The sequence below is a fragment of the Jaculus jaculus genome, chromosome 18 (assembly GCF_020740685.1).
Source record: "Jaculus jaculus isolate mJacJac1 chromosome 18, mJacJac1.mat.Y.cur, whole genome shotgun sequence".
NCBI lineage: Eukaryota > Metazoa > Chordata > Mammalia > Rodentia > Dipodidae > Jaculus > Jaculus jaculus.
Window position 1 is genome coordinate 14,565,289 of NC_059119.1, and position 23,904 is coordinate 14,589,192.

At 36.3% G+C, this 23,904-nt stretch overlaps 1 protein-coding gene across 4 annotated transcripts in view; it reads right to left on the reverse strand.

Moving 5' to 3' along the window:
* Nucleotides 1-23,904, reverse strand: part of Ppp3cb (protein phosphatase 3 catalytic subunit beta) — a 73,684-nt gene continuing 49,780 nt past the window's right edge. Inside the window, exons 10-14 of one of the 4 annotated variants that reach the window (XM_004657917.3) lie at nucleotides 18,884-18,961; nucleotides 9,953-10,034; nucleotides 8,950-9,047; nucleotides 3,498-3,527; nucleotides 1-1,616 (exon numbers count right to left, since the gene is read on the reverse strand). In XM_004657917.3, the coding sequence (XP_004657974.1) occupies nucleotides 1,438-1,616; nucleotides 3,498-3,527; nucleotides 8,950-9,047; nucleotides 9,953-10,034; nucleotides 18,884-18,961 (467 nt within the window). In that variant the 3' untranslated portion in view covers nucleotides 1-1,437. Of the gene's footprint in view, nucleotides 1,617-3,497; nucleotides 3,528-8,949; nucleotides 9,048-9,952; nucleotides 10,038-18,883; nucleotides 18,962-23,904 lie in introns of all 4 variants that reach the window. The other 3 variants (XM_004657916.3, XM_045137392.1, XM_004657918.3) reach the window with 3 other exon arrangements.

Genomic DNA, 23,904 nt, shown 5'->3' on the forward strand with positions numbered 1-23,904 from the left:
TAGGAGCAGCGGCCCATGCATGGAATTTATTGTGTGCTATTGTTTATAAAATACTCAAATAGTCCTGCACATGCATAATATTTCCAACTTAGACAGGAGACCATACAGGGTGCACTTTCTGGCAAACCAAACAACAGATGGTTCCGCTGCCTGGAGCTCTAAGTTATATTCCAGGGCATGAGGGAAGCAGGCCACCAAAGTAAAGGGAAATACCAAACTACAGTGGCAATCAGTATAGTTCAATAATTATGTAAAATTAGCACATGATTCCATTTAGTTTAACCAAGCAGTTCTGTAACTATCAAAAGTAAAATTTCAACATGCAGTCTTGACTTTTATGCTTCCACTAACATCTGAAAGATTGAGGAGAACCATTGCTTTTAGGCTGCATTGCTTAATCAAAAACATTTCCAGACATTTTAAATTTTCCTTTGCATTAAAACATAAAAATGATAGAAAGCCAGCAGCAAATCACCCTGGTGGTTTTTTTTAAGCAACTGGAATACTCACAATAAACTAAAATTTTCTTATAACATCTAGATAACCTATACATGTCGTACCTGTACATTATAGGTCTATATATTAAATATTTGCAAAATGAAAACATGCATACACAAAATACGTCAAGTTTTACAGACATGATTTGAATTAAAATTTACTTTGACAATGTACAAACTTCTTTTAAAGTACCTTAAATGAGTAATTCTGTAATTCTTCATAATTTTGAAATTTAGAAGTTTTCTTCTTAAATCTCTGGGGTGTAAATCTCAAAAGATCTGGGCAAAAAAGATTCTCAATTAGTTTTTGGATTTGTGTTCAAGTAAGAGTTTTCTTAGAAATAGTTTATGCATTCATAATTGAAAAATACCAAGACTATGTTACAGAATTAGCCACATTTAAGAACTATAGACCTGAGGTTAGCATTTTATATAAATGCCAACTGGGGTTTTCTCAGTATTTTGTCTACAATTCAAAATACAGCTAATAACCTCAGAAGTATATTTTAAGACCATGCTAATTCATCCTTCAAAGACATTTCATGGGGGAGGGGTCCACATTAACTTTTAGGATTGCATTTAAAGTCATGATTGAAAAAAATCTAATTCTACTGAGGGGAAAAAAGAAATCTCATTTGTAAACTTAAAATGTGTGAACCACAAGCATAAATGGAGGTGCAAATGCCCTCCACTGGAAATTGCTCCAAGCCCCTCGCTCACTGCTCTCCACTGTGGCAGCGATGACCCAATCTCATTAGATAGCACAACATATCCCAGGGCCCTCAAGCCTCCATCCAGAAAGGGGGCTAGGGTCTTAGAAAGCACAGTTGTTTCTTCAATGGGTTATGACGTTTATCGCCAGCTTGGCCGACCCTTCCAGCTCCTCGGGTGATTTGTCCATTTGGGGCCCGAGATGTGAGAGTCCCTGGGAAGCCGCTGGTCACTGGGCACTATGGCTGCCAGTCCCGTGGTTCTCAGTGGCATGTGCGGTGTTCAGAGAATTGAAACCATCTTGCTGTACAGCATCTTTCCGGGGTGGCATTCTCTCATTGATCCTATCCAAACCCTTTGCCTCTTCAAAACTGCAGATTCTATGTGGTGGAGAGAATCCTCGTATTGCTTAACAAAATGCAAATTTGATAAGTCAGTAATCATAAAACAATTCTAAGATCAAAAACATAATTAATGATTTTTAAGAAAGAAACAGCTGTAAGTAGCAACATTTAAATCTTACTTTAACTGAAACCTATCCCCTTTTCAGTCTTCCCACTAAAATATCAAATATCTAAACCTAATATATAGGTGGTAGTATCATAGATGACAAGCCAGAATAGCTTTCTTAAGGAAAAAAAAAAAAAAACACACACACACACACACACACACACACACAAAGACCTTTTTTTGCCCATAAAATCAATCAGTAGGCAATGGATGGTCTGTATCTGTCTGACTTCTATTATGCCAGGTATCTCCTCCTACCCCAATCCTAAAACCACACAGTGACTATCCCAATAAGGTAGCAAAAAAGAGAAGGGGCTAGTACAGAGGCTAAACAAGGTTAATCCTCAACATACAAACATATGCTGAGAACTACTTGAGAGGGGAAAGAGGTAGGGCTAAACTTTAGTATGTTAAAAACTATCTTGGAGATCACCATCCCATCAATTCCAATATGAAATGAAAAAAAGGTTGGAAATGTCTGAGGAGTTAAATTTGGTTTTGGCTGATAGCTAAAGGTATTTGTAGTTTCATATTTCAGGAAACATCACCTTTTAATTCACTGGTCAGTTACTAGAAACTCTCAGAAAAGCCAAATCAAGATAACTGGCAGTCCTTCAACAATTATTATGGGAATTTTTCAGGAAGGGGGTTTGACTATGTTTACTTTGTGAGACAGGCTTATACTATACAACCCAGGCCTAGCCTGGACTCAAACTCACAATCGATTTACTTGCCTTAGCTTCCCTGGTGCTGGGGTTACAGCCATTCACCACCATGCCCAGCTTAATCAACTGTTATGAAATCTCATTTATTTCATTTGAAAAGATGCATTTTCATTATTAAATATTTATTTTTAAAAATATTTCATAAAACTAGTTATAACCTAATTGCTTGCTACATACAATCTCTAGGACTCAGTTTGTACACATGAACCAAACAAATAGCTGGGGCAGCAAAACATACAGTAGCATGTAAAAACAAGCTAATACATGATAGACATGAAGATCATCTTATCTACAAAGTATAGTCCAAACTGTAGCAATTTAAAAATATGGTACCAGTTCTTGTATTTTTGGTCACATTACTTAAGTGGGTCTCTAACTGAAAATTAGCATTATAGATAATGACTACAAACAGCCAATAACAAAATCAGCAATTGCTGTGACTTTCTCACTAGGAGAAATCTCTGATATTCTGAGACCACATTTGCTGTGTGGCAGCAACTTTCTCAAATTTACTTTACATTTGCCACTATTTCCAAATTGCAGCAATTATTAGACCTGCTACTCTACTTCATTATTTAAGGCATTAATGAAGAGGCGTGTATGTTTTATGTCACAATTGGAATTTGAAAATATTTTGACAGGTGTATTTTAATAAAAAATTGCTTTACTTTGTAAAAAAAACTCACACATCTATCTAGTAAGTGTTTCATTTGCAGGGGGAATCTGAGCAATACAGAATCATGCAAAATATGGAGCACATCTCTATATTTGAAGCATCATATTAGTAATTTCCATTAAAATAGGTGACTTTAAATGCTATAATATATAGCATAACACACTAAGTTCTAAAGAAATCAGAAACATGAATCCTGGATTATATGAGAAAAGAGAAAAAGATTCACTATGAACATCAGACCTCATGATTTAAAAAAATGTGTTAAGACTTTATGTGGGATTCATCTGTGCAAACTAGCAGTCAGACCCCCACAGGACATTCTCTGATGCCCACCCCCACACCACAGATCTCTGCCCAGTGCAAGGACTCTGATCGTACCTTTTTCAGCCTCAATAGCCTCAACTGTGGCTGTACAGAAGTGAGCAGAGGCATGCAAAATGAATGAGAGAGATGAGAAGGGTCATATTGTACAGCAGAAAAGGCAATGATCACTTAATATCACAGTACCCCAAACTACATCATTACAATAGAACATCAACAGTACCCATATTAGAGAGCCCCAATCCAATCCCCCAATTCCTAACACAGCACAGTTTACACACAGCACTATGACATCACTCAGAGCACAGAACATATAGACCTAGTGTAAACACAGACACTTCAGCACCCATGCAAATGAACTCCAGTATTAATTACCCATCTTGAATTCAATATTTTGATGGTGTTAGAATTTTCCATTATGTTTGTTATATTACATCCATTACAACCACAGGAAAATTCTCCAGGCTAAAATTATGATGACAAAGTTGTAGCAGAAAAGCAAACAAGAAAATCTTTCCTTTCACTTCTAACGTTAACAATACTCATCACCAGTTGTTTCCATTAAGATACAAACTAGAAAAGGTCAGCAATGGTTTTCTTGTCACTTCGAAATTACAAAGCAAAGCATAAGCAGCAAAAAGATCATATAGTTGTGATACAGTGTATTTTTTGTTGTTTTGGTTTTTAGAGGTAAGGTCTCATAGCTCAGGCTGACCTGGATTTCACTATGTAGTCTCAGGGTGGCCTTGAACTCATGGAGATCCTCCTACCTCTGCCTCCAGAGTTCTGGGATTAAAGGTGTGCACCACCACGCCCAGCATACTTGTAAAATAATTTAAGTGCCTTAAACTTGGTGAATTACTTTAAGTATTACTCTCATAGTTCTGGGTTTGTTTGTTTTTTTTTCCTAGAGAACCTAACAGGACTAATTTTGTCTGCCAGAAACTTGTTCCTTTGTTTTTCGAGGTAGGGTCTCACTGTTTTATTGAGGCAGGGTCTCATTATGCTGCCCAGGCTAGGCGCAAACTTCTCGGCTCAAGTGATCCTCCTTTCTTAGCCTCTAGGGTAGCTGAGAGTGGAGTATGACACTGCACCTGGTTTCTTTTAATACTAATGGTAACTATAATCTTTAAAACTATCTTTACATTCAGTTTATCATGAATTTGAATTTGTCTTGAAAACTAGGAGCTGGCATTCTTCAGTAAGAAAGGCTTTTTTCAAACCCATCTACCAATTAGTGAAGTACTAAAAGATGGAACTGATAACTTTCAAGCAATGAGTCCTAATTATTTCATAATATGGGTGTGTGTGTATATGTATGTATGTCATATGATGAGAAGTAAGTTATTGGTATAAGATGTACTGGCCCATTTAAATAACTTCAATACTTTGTCCATACATTTTATAGTCAAATTACTTTTTAGATCATTTCTAGGTATGAACTGTAAAAAAGGGGCTTACAGTGAGGTCTAGGATGTAAGACTGCAGAACACAATATTGCCTGCTCATAATAATTGCTTTTACTGCATGCAGCTGGCCCAAAGTGTGCATGTGCAGAATAATAACTATAGTAATAATGTCCTATCCCATCTACTTTGCTTCTTCTACAATGAAGACAATTAGAATACTCATCTCTGTTGTCTTTTTAGGAGAAAACAGGATTTCGAAATGACTTACTTTATCCAAAGCAGTTATAAATGTGAGAGGACACTGATGAATCTAAAGAACTAATATAAACTATATAGAAAAGATTGGTGTCTTAGCCAGGTATTAAAGTGACTTGGAGAGCCAAAAAAGATAGGCTGAATACTGAATGACATTAACTGTCATTAATTATTAAATTGCATTGTCACTCACACACACTTCTCATTATACCTACTATACAACTCACAACTGAAAAAATATATAGCCATGTACATTTATTACATATTTTTGCCAGACAGAAAATTTAAATAAATGACTGACACATTAACTTGTTCAGCCACTTGTAACTCTTTAACTCTTAAAAATGTGAATTTTTTATTAATAATTTTTGTTGTTGTTGTTTTGTTTTTCAAGGCAGGGTCTCGCTTTAGTCCAGGCTGACCTGGAATTCACTATGTAGTCTCAGGGTGGCCTGGAATGTACAACAATTCTCCTACCTCTGCCTCCCAAGGGCTAGGATTAAAGGCATGTGCCACCATGTCTGGCTTTCTTTATAATTTTTAAACATGTATTTTATTATTTGCAAGGGGTAATAGGTAGGAAGGTGGGGGAGAGGGAAAGAATGGGCATGTCAAAGCTTCTTTTCATTGCAAATGAACTCCAGATGCATGCAACACTTTGTGCATCTGGCTTTTCGTTAGTACTAGGATGCTGAACCCAGTTTGACAAGTTTTGTAAAAAAGTGCCTTTAATGGATGAGCCATCTCCCCAGCCCTCTTTATAATAAAAAAAAAAAAATGGAAAAACAAGCCTGTTGGATTATATCTTTTTAAAGAGTTTGTGATAATACAAATGTGTTTATATGAAACATCCTATAATTTTTATGTAGTAATAAAACTAAAAACTGACCTTATTAAGAGAATTACTATCTTATATCAAAACTTTATAAGAAAAAAAAACTTTATAAGACTGATAGATTTTTTTTCAAATTATACAATATGATATACTGTATACTGTGTCCAGTTTGAATGCTTAGAATTAAAGTATGGGCACCTAAAGTTTAAGTATTAAGCTGGAAAGAAACATATGATAATTGCAAAATTCTATTTGGAAGGCACTATTCTCCTTTATTTATTTTCAATTATAAAGGACATCCTGACAAAGCCCTAGTAAGTTTCAGTACAGTGTTGCCTATAGATTTTGTTGCTGCTGCTTTTTAAGCAGGGTCTCACAGTGCTACTTTTAACTATATTAAGCATAATTAAAACATAACATGGGACAAATGGTCAATAAGAATTTGGTATTATTAAGATAGAGATAAAGGTTCTGATGAAAAGCATTATAGGGATAGCTACCAATCAAATTTCCATGACAGGAAAATACATAAAATATAAACAGAAAATCTAAAAGACTTGTACAGTTTGCTAAAACAAACAAACAAACAAACAAGAAATATCATAGAAATTAGCTTTAAAGTTACACTAAAAGGCAACTTCTAGGATTGAGGCCTCAGAATTAAGTTCATTTATTTATTTTGGCATTACCCCTGAGTTATATACACTAACATTAGAGATATTATCTACTGGAATTTAAGATTAAATAATCTTTTGAAAAAAAATCACACAGATACATTTTCTATATGCTTTTTTTTTTAAAAAAAAAATCTTGTTTCAAAATGGGTCAAATGCTGAAATCATACCATCAAAAGCCATCACTAGCAAAACTAGGGAGCTATCCAGTTTCCCAAATTAGACCCCTTAAGCTCAGCTCCTTCCAGTAACTCACTCTATGCTGGGAACAGACAGTCCCTTCAGCAAAGCTGCTGTCTTTCAAACCTTCCCTGCAGCTGAGGGTGGTTCCCAAGATGAAGGAGTGAGCTTCAGGCTGCATGCAAATTAAGAATAAATAGAAGCACTGAGCTGTCAACAAAGCATGTAATTAGCAGGTGCTAATTGTGAAATCTGAAAGGAAGGATTGCTATGGATACAATGTAAAAGTAACCATATATCTAAGGATAACAGAAATGATTGAATTTATTTAAATATAATACCTTTCAGTTTTGTTTTCTTCTCTAAACAAAGAGGATGGGTATAATTTTTTAAACTCATATTTACTGTTTTCTATTAACATTTCTGCAAATTTTATTTAAAGGCCTTAATTTGCTTTAATATATATTCATGAAATCCTCTTTAGCATTTTTCTAATATTTATAACAAAAATAAGGGTAAAAAATGTAAAGAGAATCAAAAGCAGGCATTTTTAATTTAAAAAAGAAAAAAAAGGAAAGAAAAGAAAAACTTGGGGCTGGGGAATCCATGCTTAAGGTCCTATGTTCTTTGATCCCAGTACCAACGTACGAAAGAAAAAGAGAAGAAACACCTCATTCCGAATGAAACTCTGAAGCTATAATTTCAAAATACAATTGACTTCCTCACATAGCCCAGTAGTGACAGATCCAATAACATACAGGATAAAAATTATTTATCTACCAAAAAACTTTTATTAACAAGGATTTATTATGAGACTGAGTAAAATGAAGTTATGAGGAAGTTTCAAATTTATTCAAATATTTAAAATTGTTACTTTAAAAATTTAATAATTGTAACCACCATAAAGAAATAATTGATTATGACTAAGGACAACAGATCTGTTTTGCTGCCTGTTTTAACAGAATGAAGCCCCTTGGAGGGTTGTGAAGGAGGCTATATATATTCAGGCTTTTCAACATTACAATTTTTGCTTTCCAACCACAACAAGAGCAAGAAATCTAGATAGACTACAATATTCACACCCCTTTCTTCTATTTAATCTATTTAATGGGCTTTCAAAAAGTTAACCCAGTATTTACACAAATACTTACAACAATAAAGTTAGCCTTTAAAAAAATATAAAATACTCAATGAGTCAGATTACAGGAATGCTTTACGTATAATTTTTTTTATTTCATGCAGAATAAAGGCACACTTAATAACACCCTTGCAGTTTTGACTTACAGGATTTAAATTCAACCCCTTATAACAATGACTTAACATCTAATGTTACATTCATGTTCAGGATGCACAAAGTGCAACAGTAAATGCAGCAAACCTCAAGATAAGGTGCTACAAAATAAGGTGCTTCTATAGCAAACGACAGTCAAATGCCTGATAAGAGTAATTTAATTGAACATATATTTACAGACATACAGCTAGCCTAAAGAGAGACAGACAGATTTAGGAAAGCAGCTACATCTGCAGAGGAAGGAAACAGCATGTTACAGACAGTCAATAATACAGAGAACATTTGACAAACACCACAGAAAACAAACTTTGGCGCCATTTACTAGGGTACAAAACTTCGCACAATCTTTTGGTAAATGAAGCGTTTAAGTAAAGACCTGGGCCTAAGCAGATTGTTAATGCTAAAATTAAGTACTTGAAAAGATAAGCATAGTCTAATACAATTATATAAATTGAAAAAATAAGAAACTTGGAATTACATTTCCACTTTAGTAATAAATATATCCCTGATTCACATTCTAAACTAAAGCTTTTAAAAGAAAAGCACTCATTAGACAAATGAATGAATAAATAAATATATGTATATTTCCAACATTCTTATATGAGCCAATTCCATATCACTTCATGAAAAGCTGAGGAACTAGCCCTTATTTTCAACTGAAAGAACTACCCTTTTTATCAATATTATGCCCTGGCCAGGTATTAATTAGATACTACCAATGATATACTACCCTGCCTGGGTCAACTGCTGAGACAGGAACTAAAAAGCAGAAGAAGTTCCCTGCATGCATTATGTGTATTGTTAGCAAAAGAGTGAGGTGTGCCCCAGTCCATCTGAGGCACAGCAAGTTGCATAACATCATTACCACTTTGCAGGGTCTGCCGTCCTCCAGCCAACACTCCACTAGGCAACATCCCTGTGGGAGTCAGGCCCTTGAGTGTCAGCACACTTTCACTCTCCTCCCTATGGCAGAGAGAGATAATAAACATAAGAAAGAATAGGGTAGTAGTTCAGTGTTAGAGCATTTGCCTAGCATGCACAGGGATCCTGGGTTTAATCTCATTGCAAAAAGCAAAAAAAAAAAAAAATTTAGTACTCAATTTAAAAGGGGCAATAAGACACAAATATAGGCCATGTACATAATGTATGCATTCACTCACTATTATTTTCCTCAATGACACACATTTTCCCATATTCTAAATATTTCTGACAGAAGAGGTAAACATTACAATTGAAACATATTTTGTTTTTCCTAAAAAGCTTTATTAAATATGTGGTGATAGTCATCATCAATAGGTAACATACAATTGAGAAAATATATTTCAGAGGCTCTAAAGCTCACATCTGATACAATCAGTTTTACAAACAAAATTTAAAGACTGACCTATTCATACGTACCCTTAAACCTGAAATTCCTGAGTAAACCTCACAAAAGCAATGTGTGGCTCTAAGAAAAAGGGCATTCTATATAGATGAGAAAACTCATCAGGAATACTCAAAAAGTATCCTCTCCTTATCCTCATTTAATCTTCAAGGTATAGATTTATTGGTTTCATCATACAAGAACAAAATACACCGAAGATCAAAACCCCTAATTTTAGTGGCGGAGTACATTGCTTATTATGTGTGAGGCCCTGGATTCAATCCCAGCATCACAAAAGAAAACAGAATAAAACACCAAGAGCAGAGCAAAAGCAAGGAAACAAACAAAAAACAGATTCGAAGGGATCTGTGTTCCCTTCTTCAGAACATAAATGTGAAGCTAATCTCTTTATAGAAAGAATCCCAGGTTGTTTTTAGATATCAAGGAGAAAAAGCTCATAAAAGTACAATCAAAATATAGCTTCTACAAGAAAATTTATCAGTACCTGAGAACAGAGAAGACTCTTGCCATCTTTCCAATTGCTCGGATTTTGTTTCTTATGATTTCTTTGCGGGCTGCAGCTGAACCTACTTTCGATGGAACAAACAGAAAAAAAGGCTCAAGTTTAGGGCATTCACGCATTATTCTATTAGTCTGGTCCAGGCTCATCTGAACCGATATCAAATCTCCTGCCACCAGCTCACATAGAGGAGACTAGATGTACTCATGCCAAGACATTTCCCGCTGTTTCAATGTGAGCTCAACACTGGTCATATGCCAGGGTCTGATAAAGATCTGGATAAAAAGTAATCCACAAACTACACTTAATCTCAAACCACTGACTAATCAAGAAAGGAGTAATGAGGGGGCAGGGTACTGGGCCCAACTTGGATTACACACCAGAGGACAAAAACTACTAACAATCCTATACTACCTTTAACTCCGATGAGCATCTATCACATGCACTTTAAGAGACACTCTGTTGAACTGTCACAAATGCCTTTAACATGAAGGCTGGGAATACTTTATTAAACTATGAAAAAATAAGCTTCCTTTCTCTATATTAATCTAAAATAGTGGTACAAAGGATAACGATTATAAAGTTAATTTCAAGTTAAGGATTATATCAGCATTTTGGCAACAATGTACATATCCACCTCATGAACTAGCTGTCTTCTAAAGGCATGCAAGTTTTTATGACCATAGGTGATTTTGACATAAGTAGTGAGAAAGACTCCCTGAAATACCCAGTTCAAAGACCACTCTATCTGACTTCTAAAGGGTCAGCTGCACTATCAGCGACAGAAAACATACCAAAATAACTGGACTCTTGGCAGAACAAAGACTTAGGTTAAATCTTCCTTCCCTTGGTCTCCAGAAAGAACAACAATTTCAGTCCTGTTATCTCATATATAGCAACCAGAATCACTCTGGACCCAAGCGTGGTTCCTTAACACATATGGAAGCACCAAGGTTTAGGAGATGGTTAAGCAAAGACTAAAGACATTAGAGCAAAAGGGGTCTTAGGTATACAGAGGTCTAACCAATCAAATCTTGTAGGCTAGAACATTTACTTAAAATTCAAGCAGACTACAAATGCATATAATTAAAAACTAAGACAATGACTGGACCTGACTTAAAGGAAATGGATTTTAAAAGTCCAATTTCAATAATAAGAACAGGTATTATTTCTAGAAATGTCTCCATGACTAGTTTATTATATTCTGAAGGGAAATACTGAGAGCACTGACGCTCCAATAAAACTATATGGATCATGGCACTAAGGAAAGATAACATTTTTTTTTTTTAACTAAAAATCTAAGAACCATAGGCTATCAGAATGTGAAGACACTCTATGGGTATTGTAAAGCTCAATCTCCTTATTTTACAAACCAAAAAAAAAAAAAAAAAAACCAAACCCACCAGATTATTAAATGACTTGTCCAAGTATACAATGTTTGATATTCTTCTAATGAATAGAGGTATTTTATTTGAAAATTGGCAGAACTTTTTAAACAGCCAGACTTGGAGTGAGCAGTAGCAGGTTGGGAAGGATAGCTATAACAAGGTATATGTGTATTTTTAGCTTTAATTTATATATTTGTGAAACCATATGATATATAAGCCATACTGTATGAGAATGAAAAAAAAATCACAGGAATATAAAAACATCATACAAATCAGAATTTAAAACCAATCTACAAACACATCATGCATCATATTAAAGTAAATGGCCACTGTAAAAGTACTTTAGGGGAATAAGACAGACAATCAAACACCCCTAATCATGCAGGGAAAAGTACAAAACATTACAGATAAGCAAAGGAATGAAATTTTAAAACAAGAGGAATGAAAAGAGGGAAAAATATTTCCATGCACAGAAAGACAGATATCTTGGAATATGACTTCTAAAACCATGAAATACTCACTCAGTTAAAAGTTAACTAAATTTTTACAAAGCCCAAAAGGACCGCAAAACATTACTCAACGAACTGCTAACTTACATGACATGAAGAAAACTTATGAAGTCATATTTCAAAACAATGTTACTCTGTCTGGTCTGTACCTTTTTTATTGCCATATATGAGCCGTTCTTCAGATGGAGAGTCCAGAAAAAAGGAAGTGAATGATGGAGAAGAGGTGGTTGAGACAAATAAAAAGATAGAGATTTAACTTGGCAGTGGTACTAAAGAATGAATGTAGAAAGAAAGGGAGAAAAATGAAGGCCCTTATATTTGAAAATTTGACAAATGTAGTACTGCAGAATTTCGTGAATAAAAGAGGGATGCCACGGAGTAGAGCTCTAAAGATTTATTAAAAGATATGTGTAGAAAGAAATTATGGACAGAATGATTATAATTTTTGATGAAAGTAGACATAATTAGGGACAGGAAAAAAACACGTGAAAACAGATAAGACTGATAACAATCACACATTTATATTATACCCTTAAGGAACTGTGTCACCCATGAAAATGCTTTAAGTAAAAGGTAATGACACAAATAAGTTACAAACTCATGTGGTTCTTCAAGGACACCAATTTAAGCAAAATCTAAAGCATATACAGAAAAATGTAGGTAAATTTAAAAACTACCTCAGTGAAAACCTTACCTACTCCCAATAAAGTAAAAGAAAAGCTAAGCCTCCCACACTCCATACAAAAATTTCTTGAATATGAATTGTAGAATGTTTGCATGTACTGAGAACCAACAGTGTGCTTTCTGTTCCAAATCCAATCTGGGAGTTTGGGGGACATCTTCTTACAAAAAAATAGCAACAGATTGCTTCAAATCAAGTAATAACTACAAGTAGGCAGCAGGGATGGTTTCATGAGTTTTCCTTATTTTTCATTCGAATGCAAAGATTCACAGATGCATTACAAGAAATGCAAAGTTTAATATAGTTAACATTATAACATACATATTATGTATTTCCTTTACCAAACTAAAGACAAAAGTATATAAAAGAAATTATATACACTTTAATATAGAAATCAATGTTCAAAAATTCTTCTATGATTAAAATCTTTAATATCAATGCTATGTGTATTTTTATATGTAATTGTTATGCAAATTTATCTGTACAAAATGACTCCACATATACATTATACAACAGATTACCAAAGACTCATCAATTCAGAATAAAGAGTCTCAATTACTTTAGAAAATCTTAATACTTAAAATTTATTTCCAGCCACTGGGAAATGTCTAATCCTGCTCTCTCCCTTTCTCTGTAGAAATACTAACCCCTTATTCTACCTCCACAGCAAATGCCCTTCCATCAAGTTTTTCTTGTCAGACTCAGTCTATAAGATGACTTCACTGAAGCACATAAAAAAAGGAAGGTGAAAGGAAAGAAGTGGGAGGAGTAAAGGGTTATGAATTAGAGGTAATAACTTAATCTTGGTAGTTCTTTATCCCATCCTAAATTTTAGGTTTTTTTGTTTGTTTGTTTTTCCAGGTAGGGTCTTGCTTTAGCCTAGGCTGACCTGGAATTCACTATGTAGTGAATTCAGGGTGACCTCCACTTCACAGAGATCCCTAGTGCTGGAATTAAAGGCGTGTACCACCACACCTGGCCTATACTTCAGTCTCTAATCTCTTCTACTTTCCTTGATCTTCTCAATGTTCATTCTGTCCTAAATTATTCCTGATTTCCTACTCCAGACTTGTATTTTTATCTTTTCTTAGAGTTCTTGCTCCTAATACTTGGTTAATATAAGGGTGAAAAAAAAAAAAAGAGGAGCAATGCTGATAATGGAGATCTATACCTAATACTCAAATCAAATGTCTTTGGATTTTCCCAAAGAAACACTGTCATAAATGGTACTGAAAAATTCAAAAGTTTCAGCCATGCATGGTGGTATATGCCTTTAATCCCAACACTTGGGAGACAGAGGTAGGAGGATTGCCATGAGCTTGAGAGTATCCTGGGACTACATAGTAAATTCCAGGTCAGCCTGAGCTAGACTGAGACCTTACCTCCAACCACCCCCCCTCAAAAAAAAATTCAAGTTTCTTGGAAAAAAAAATTTCATCTTCTCCATTCCCTCAATTGATGAATGAGAAGATCCTAAGAAGTTATGTGACTTTTCCAAGATTGTACAGCTGGTGAATGGTCAGGAAAAGACGCTCCCTAAACCATTATTGTTAATAATACTACTTCTTAATTTTTTAATCAGATATTTTTATTTATTTGCAAGCAGGAAGATAGACTGGGTGCACCAGGGCCTCTAGCCACTGTACCAAAAAATTGGACCCAGTTCATTAGGCTTTACAAGCAAGCACCTTAACTGCTGGGCCATCTCTCCAGCCTGATACTGCCTCTGTAATTGTAACATTCAACTCATTCTTCAAATGAAAGACTGATATCAAAAATGAATAAGCTAGCATAATATATCTTAATGATAGAGAAAATATTAAGAGAAATAAAACCTTATTAAAGGAATTACAGAATTTTAATTATATGCTTTAGGCAAGTGACAAATTATATGTTCTTCCTCTTGGTTTAATAAAAAAGTATATTTCAAACATCCAATTTACCACTTGCTTAATCTTAAAAATTGATTATATCTATTGTTATATACATAAATCATAAGTATCTAAACAAAGAAAATACAGGTAACTTCAACTAGAAAACATTTTTCCTTTTTATTATATGAAAAGGACAAAAGCATTACTTACTACCATTCCTACTTAATATGCTATTGGCAATACTGATAATATCACATAAAGAATTAAAATGTGGACATTAGAATATAATAATGTCAGGTTTATGCAACTGATTTAATATTAAAGATTTATGGAAAACAAGTTAAAAATTACCCTGTGAAATAACTGTACTAATCTTATTGATATAAGATATTACAAAGACGACCTTCAACACCAGCACTTGAAAGGCAGAGGTAGATTTGTGAACTACCGGCCAGCCTGGGCTAGAGCAAGACCCTACCACGAAAAAGTTAAAAAATAAAACTACAAACTATAATTATTCCGTTATATGATGTTAAGAAATATCAGTTATAGTAACAGAAGCAAATTATACTAAAGCATCAATTTGAACATATTTTTAAAAAAATGAATTCTAAGTAGAATAATTATATATTCAATGATGTAATATATAGGAAATAAATCAGGAAATGTTAGTTTAGAATATTATTATGAAATATACTTTAAAATTACTTACATTCATATATGTAACTTAACTTTTTTATGAGAGAGAGCAAAAGAGAGAGAATGATAGCGAGAGGAAGAGAGAACTGGTATACCAGGGCCTCTACCCACTATAATCAAACTCCAGAAGAATGTGCCACCTTGTGCACGTTGCTTATGTGGGTTCTGGGGAATCAAACCTGGGTCCTTAGGCTTTGCAGACAAATGCCTTAACTGTTAAACCATCTCTCCAGCCCCCAATATAACTTTTTGTTTGCTTTTCAAGGTATGGTCTCACTTTTAGCCCAGGCTGACTTGGAATTCACTATGTAGTCTCAAGGTGGCCTTGAACTCATGGTAATCCTCCTACCTTGGCCTCTTGAATGCTGGGATTAAAGGTGTGCATCACCACATCTGTTACATATACTTAATTTAATACCAATTGAAATGACCTCTAAATATTTCATAAAATGTGACAAATTACCTGAAAACTTTACATGAACAAATTAGTAGGCTATATACCAAGAAACATTTCAATCATTGTCCCAATATTAAAGAATAAACAGTGATAGCAGAACATGAAAAAGAAATTAAAAGTACTTAAAATTGGGCTCGAGTCTTTCTGGGTGTGGTAGGGCACACCTTTTATCCTAGCACTTGGGAGGCAGAGGTAGGAGGATCACCATGAGTTCGAGGCCACCGTGAGACTACAGAGTGAATCCCAGGTCAGCCTGGGCTACAGTGAGACCCTATCTCAAAGAAAAAAAAAAAATTATAATATATATATAGGCCAGGCATGGTGATGCATGCCTTTAATCCCAACACTCAGGAGGTAGAAGCAGGAGGATAACTGTGAGTTCAAAACCATCCTGAGACAACATAATGAATCCAGGTCAGCCTGCGCCACAGTGAGACCCTACCTCAAAAAAAAAAAAAAAAAAAAAAAAGCAACAAAAAAGGGGCTGGAGAGATGGCTTAGTGGTTAAAACACTTGCCTGCAAAGCCAAAGGACCTGGGTTCGATTCTCCAGGACCCATGTAAAGCCAGATGCACATGGTGGAGCAGGCACCTGGAGTTTGTTTGCAGTGGCTGGAGGCCCGGGTGCACCCATTCTCTTTCTGTGTTATCTGCTTCTCTCAGACTCTCTCGAATAAATAAATAAAAATGTTTTAAAAAGGAGGGGGGAGCAGTAGAGATGGCTTAGCAGTTAAAGCACATGCCTGGGAAGCCTAAGAACCCATTTTCAGTTCTCTAGGCCCATGAAAGCCAGATGTACAAGGTGGTGCATTTGTCAGGAGTTCATTTGCAGTGGCTGGAGGCCCTGGCACACCCATTCTCTCTCTGTCTCTGTCAAATAAATAAATGAATAAAAATAAAATGTTGTGTGTGTGTGTGTGTGTGTTTAAAAAGAAAGAAACAAACAAACAAACAAACGAACCCTTGGCCGTGTGAAGTTATAGTGCAGCACTGGCGGCATAGTGGCAGGCACAACTGCCTCCTGAGAAGTTATGAAAGCAAGAAGCTTCTTATGTTCTTCATGAACTAAAGCCGCTTCCTGGCTTCTGTAACACCATCATGATCTTCCATGCTATACCAACCCCCTCTAACAAAACCACCCCCCCAAGAGGGGAAAAAACCTTAAAAATTAAGCTAAAACAAAGAAAAGAAAAAGAAAAAAGAAGGACCTGAATTTAGTCCTATCATAGGAAAAAAGAAAAAAAAAATCCAAGGCTAAAGCAAGACAATCATGAATTCAATGCCTTCCTGGGCTATACAGACCCTGTCTTAAGAAAACAAAAGAAAGTCAGGAATAGTAGTACATGTCTATAATCACAGCACTTGGGAGGTAGAAGGATCAAGAATTCAAGGGCAGACTAGACAGATGGCTTAGCATTTAAGGTACTTAGAACTCCTGATCAAATCCTCCAAATCCCACGTATAGACAGGCAACAGTGATGCAAGCATGTGGTGCCATGCATGCAAGCACACATCTGGAGTTCATTCACAGTAGCTGAAAGGCCCTAGAATGTCCATTCTCTCTCCCCAACCCTCTCAAAAAAAAAAAAAAAGAACATGAGAAATCTCAGTGGGTAGTGTGTGCTTTGCAAGCAGGAGGACCTAAGTTAGATACCCAGTGCCCATGTAAAATACTGATCCCAGAACCACACAAAGAGAGGACAATCCCCACAGTTCAATGACTAGCCAGTCTAGCCGAACAACAAGTTCTGGGCCAATGTGAGACCCTATCTTACAAAGAGGTGGATGGTAGATAGTGTTCCTGAGGATAGTACCAGAGGTTATCCTTTAAGCTCCAAACACATGTGTACATGTGCCCCTTCCCCCACTGCATACACTTAAAAAAAGAGAAAGAAGTACCTCCCTATTAAATCTAACCAATATGAAGACCATAATTAACACATGAAAGCATTTGAATACTATCTAGAAGTATGGCATACTATTTTGTTGTTGTTGTTTTTCGAGGCAGGGTTTTGCTCTAGCCCAGGTTGAACTGGAATTTACTATATAGTCTCAGGATAGCCTCAAACTCATGGCAATCCTCCTACCTCTGCCTCTCAAGTGCTGGAATTAAAGGCATGTGCCACCACACCTGGCTGGCATACCAGTTTTTTTTCTTTTAGAAAACGTATACAGGGCTGGAGAGATGGCTCAGTGGTTAAGATGCTTGCTTGCAAAGTCTAATGACCAGGGTTCAATTCTCTAGTACCCATGTATTGCCAGATGTACAAAGTGGCACATGTATCTGGAATTTGTTTACAATGGCTAGAGGCCCTGGTGTGCCCATTTTGTCTGTCTCTCCTTGCAAATAAATAAATTTAAAAAGTATTTTACTCTTTCTCCCTCAAGTAAATAAATATTAAAAATTATATTAAATTTTAAAAGGGCTGGACAGATAGCTTAGTGGTTAAGGCACTTGCTTGAAAAGCCAAAGGATCCAGGTTTGATTCCCCAGCATACATGTAAAGCCAGATACACAAGGTGGTGCATGCATCTGGAATTCATTTGCAGTGGCTAGAGGCCCTGGCATACCCATTCTCTCTCTCTTTCTCTCAAATAAATAAACGTACCTGGAACTCACTGTGTAGTCCCAGGCTGGCTTTCAACTCATAGCAACCCTACCTTTGCCTCCCAAGTGCTGGGATTACAAGCATACATCACCACAACCAGCTTTTAAATATTTTTAATAAAAAATTTCAGAACACAAAAAAGAATTTTTAATGTTATTCCTTTTTACTATACATATAGATACACAGGCTTGTTGGTTACCTAAGCACTAGCCACCATGTATAACCTTGTTTCTATGGAAAAATACTTTGAGAAACTGTAGCAAAAAGGTAAGTAGCCCTTTAGAACATAACTACACTATAGTTAAGAACAACCTGCTTTGGTATCGACAAAGAATGAAAGCAATCCTGGGTGCCTGGTAAGTGTCTGATTCACCAAGCACATTGTACTAAATCCACTCAACAAAGGCAAGGTTCATATTCATGAAGAACCACACCCTTTTAATAACCTTGTTTTCTTGACCTTCTGTTCTTTCTCCCATATTTCCCCTTTACCAAAATTCATCTTCTTCAACATACCATGATAAAAATACCTAAAGTTATTCTCAATTTATAAACAGTATCTGGAAAAAGATGACTTGTGATTTTTCAAATAGCAGATCCATCTTAAAGTAGTAACTTTTGTGCACAATAGTGAATAACAAGTCAACACAGGAATTAAATACCATCTCATAATAAAAAGAGTAAAATTAGAAATCATACCATCAAACTGGTCTTCACCTTCAGTCATTAATTCATCATCAGAGCAAATACTCAGAACATTTACCAACATTTCTGTCACTATGCAAAAGAAAAAAGAAAGTCATGTTAGCTGCCCTATCCAACAATCTATATGTGCATACAGCAATAACTGATACAAATGGCCAAATGATTTTTAACACAAGACAAACGCATTGATTGCAGGGATGATGAAATTATGAAAACTGAAAAGCTTTAAAATGAAAGCAATTCAATGGAACTTAACTCTGACAGAAATGGATTCTTTGTGGAATAATGAAACTTCAAAGACATAAAGAGACAAGAAAAGAGAAATAATTGAATGTAGTAAACACTTCAACTTTTTACTCATAGATAGAGCATTAAGAAATAACAAAATGCCAGGCGTGATGGCGCATGCCTTTAATCCCAGTATTCAGGAGGTAGAGGTAGGAGGATTACCAAGAGTTTGAGGCTACCCTGAGACTACAGAGTGATTTCCAGGTCAGCCTGAGCTACAGTGAGACCCTACCTTGAAAAAAAAAAATGACAACTTAGGTGTACTGATTTTTTTTCTTTTTTTCTTTTTTGAGGTAGGGTTTCACTTTCACTCTACTCTAGCCTGACCTGGAATTCACTATATATTCTCTCAGGGTGGCCTTGAACTCATGGTGCTCTCCTACCTCTGCCTCCAAAGTGCTGGGATTAAAGGTGTGCGCACCACACCCGGCTTTCTTTCTGCTTGCAAATAAATAAATAAATATATTTTTTAAGGGCTGGAGAGATGGCTTAGCGGTTAAGCGCTTGCCTGTGAAGCCTAAGGACCCTGGTTAGAGGCTCGATTCCCCAGGACACATATTAGCCTGATGCACAAGGGGGACACACATGTCTGGAGATCATTTGCAGTGGCTGGAGGGCCTGGCGAGCCCATTCTTTCCCTCTCTCTCTATCTGCCTCTTTCTCTCTGTCACTCTCAAATAAATAAATAAAAATGAGAAAAAAAAATTTTTTAAGGCCAGGCATGGTGGCACACACCTTTAATCCCAACACTCGGTAAACAGAGGTAGGAGGAACACTGTGAGTTTGAGGCCACCTTGGCTGGGATTTACAAAGTGAGTTCTATGTCAGCCTGGCGTGGAGTGAGATCCTATCTGGAAAAAAAAAAAAAAGAAAAAAGAAAAAAATATATATATATAAAGTGGGGGCTGGGGAAATGGCTTAGAAGTTAAGGCATTTGCCTGTGAAGCCTAGGGACCCAAGTTCAATTTCCCAAGACCCATGTAAGCCAGATGCAAAGGGAGCACATGTGTCTGGAGTTCGTTTGTAGTGGCTGGAGGCCCTGGTGCAGCCATTCTCTTTCCCTCTGCCTCTTCCTCTTTTTCTCTCTCAAATAAATAAATAAATAAATAAAATATTTTTTAAAGTGGTTTGGAGAGATAGATCAGCAGTTAAAGACACTTGCTTACAAACCCTAACAGCTTGAGTTCAATTACCCTGTACCCACATAAGGCCAGATACACAAACTAGTGAATGCATCTAGAGTACATCTGCAGTTGCAAGAGGCCCTGGTGTGTCCATTTCTGCTCTCTTTAATTCTCTGTCTCTGCCTACAAAGAAAGCATTATTTATTTATTTACTTATTTATTTGTGAGAAATGGAGAGAAAGAGGCAGAGTCTGCTGGCGAATAACATTTTTTTAAGTACTATGAGTCAATCTTTTTATTTATTTTTTACTTTTTTGGTTTTTCAAGGTAGGGTCTCACGCTAGATCAGGCTGACCTGGAATTCACTGTGTAGTCTCAGGGTGGCCTTGAACTCACAGAGATCCTCCTACCTCTACTCCTGAGGGCTGGCATTAAAGATGTGCGCCACCACGCTTGGCTGAGTCAGTCTTTTTTAAACTCCAGGAATTCCTTGGAAAGATCTTTCCCTTCCATTTTTTCAACACAAGTCCAATGGACTGCCTTTTTTTTTTCCTTTGTTTTTTTGAGGTAGGGTTTCACTCTAGCTCAGGGTAATCCTATCTCTGCCTCCCAAGTGCTGAAATTAAAGGCGTGAACCACCATTTCCGGCCGCCCAGCCTTTTTTTAAATGAATGAGAAGGAACGAGTGAGATACAACTGGCATGCCAGGGCCTCGAGCCACTGCAATCAAACTCCAGATGCATGTGGCCCCCTCATGTGCATGTGTGACATGACGTGCTTGCACCACTGTGCATCTGGCTGACATGGGACCTGGAGAGTTTAACATGAGTCCTCAGGCTTCACAGGAAAGCGCCATAACCTCTAAGCCATCTCTCCAGCCCCTTCTTTCCTTTTATTAGAAAAAAATTGTGTGCACACACACGCGCACACACAGGTTCATGTACGAACGTATGAGTGCAACATGTGTTTACCACAGAGCACATGTGAAGGTCAGAAAACAACGTACTTCAGGTTGAGCAGCAAGAATTTTAACCTCTGCCTCATCTGTCCAGCTCCCAGTTGAAACTTACCTAAATATTACTAATAACTATCTAATAATCTGAAGCCACAGTTCAGTCTTAGGCATAATCCTTCTTGAATATCCTATGTATTTTTTCTTTCTTCTCTAGGTTTCTAAGATCTGCCTTCAACAAGGTGAAAATTAATACCCAAAGATGTATGTGCTATTGAACATGTGTGTCCCACACTCACACATATGTACATGCTCCCCCAAGATGATCAAGCTGAATACACACACACACACACACAGAGACACACACACACAGACACACAGACACACACACACACACACACACACACACAAAAAAAAAAAAAAAAAACCAAAGAAAAAACCTTGGACACTTCCCCTTGCAGAGTACATTACATAGTAAGACTAATTCTCAATGGAACAAAGACTCAATCAGGTAAAAGCTGAAACCATAAAACAAATTTAGAAAAATAAAACCACAGAGGTAAATCTTTGTATGATTGAATTAGGTAATGATTTCTTAAATATGACCCTGTCTCAAAAACAAAGGAATCCCAGCACTTGGGAAGCTGAGGTAGGAGGATCACTTTGAGATCAAGACTATCTTGGGCTACAGAGTGAGTTCTAGGTCAGCTTGGGTTATGGTGAGACCTTGCCTCAAAAATAAAGAAAGAAATAAAGAACTATTTTAATTTTTTTTATTTTTGTAAAAAGGGTATGTATGTGTCAATGTGTATGATGTGTGTTTGCACCATGAAGGTTAGAGGACAACCTCGGGGTACAGGGTGTTTGTCTTTTCCCTCCATCTTTTTTATGAGACAGGTTCTCTTGTTTTGCCACTGCATGTGTGCAGTCTAGTTGGCCCACTAGTCTCCAGATTTTCCTGTCTCCAACTCCCATTAAGGTAGGCACACTGGGATTCTAGGTGCTTGCCCCATTTTGTGGCCAGTTTTACATGGTTGCTGGGGAATTGAACTTGGGCCACCATGCTTGCAAGCAAATGCCTTTAACTTCTGATCCATCTCCTCAACCCCTGTAAAATATAAACACACTATCAAGAAAGGAAAAGGCCAACTCACAGAATTTGCAAACCATTTGTCTGATATAAACAAATTTTAATAATAAATAAACAACACAAATATAAAATGAGCAAGATTGGAAAATACATTCACCCAAAGACGCTCAACACTATTATTTAGAAGATGCAAACCAGGGCTGGAGAGATGGCTTAGTGGTTAAGGTACTTGCCTGCAAAGCCTAAGAATCCAGGTTCAATTCTCCAGATCCCATATGAGCCAGAGGCACAAAGTGGTGCATGCATATGGAGTTTTATGCAGTGGCTTAGAGGCCCTGACATATCCATTCTTTCTTTCTCTCTCACCCCCCCCCCAATAAATAAATAAAACTAAACCTTAAAAAAAAGAAGACACAAACCAAAACCAAGTGATATCTATTACAACAGTGATGATACAAATACATATAGATAATAACAAAATGTAGGCCAGGATATGAAAAAACAGAGACAATTCCAAATTGCTAGTAGGATTGTAAGATGATGTAGCTGCTGTATAGAACAATGTGGCAGATCCTCAAAAGGTAATCATAAAATTACTGTATGACCCAGGAATTTCACTCTTAGGTCTGAATCCAAGAAAAATATAACTATGTTTACACAAACATTTATACTTCAGAAAGGTGTGATGGTGCATGGGGGTTAAAGCAAGAAGACCAAGAGTGCAGGGTCATCTTCGGCTATGCAGAATTTGAGACTATCCTGCGCTAATAAGATACTATCTCAAAAGCATTTAAAAAAAATAACTTGTACATGAATTTTCTCCTCAGTGTTATTTATAATAGTTCAAAAACAGTAGAAAGCGGGGCTGGGGAAATGGCTTAGCGGATAAGGCGTTTGCCTGCAAAGCCTAAGGACCCATGTAAGCCAGATGCACAAAGGAACGCATGCATCTGGAGTTCGTTTGTAGTGGCTGGAGGCTGTGGCATGTCCATTCTCTTTCTCTCTCTCAAATAAATAAATAAAATATATTTTTTAAAGTAGAAAGACTCCAACATCTATACCAAATATGTAAATATATTACATTATATATATACTAAAGGCCACCCTGAGACTCCATAGTGAATTTCAGGACAGCCTGGGCTAGAGTGAGACCCTACCTTGAAAAAAATATATACATATTAATATATAATAAATATTATATATCCATCCATACAACAGATTACCATTTAGACATACATAGGAATAAAGGTATGATTCATGCCACAACATGAATGAACCTTTAAAAAGTTTGAGAAGACAGGAGTGATGGCACATTAAGTATAATCTTAGCATTCAGGAGGCTGAGACAGGAGGTTATCGAGTTCCAGGTCAACTTAGTTACACAGAAAATTCAAGCCAGTGTATAGCAAACCCTGACTCAAAATAAAGAGTGACTACTGATATGAACAGAGTTTCTTTGAGAGGATGAATAAAACATTTCAAAACTGCACAACTCTCAAGAATATAGTGTAAACCATTTAACTGGACAATTTAAATGTAGATTTTGATATCTGGATATAAT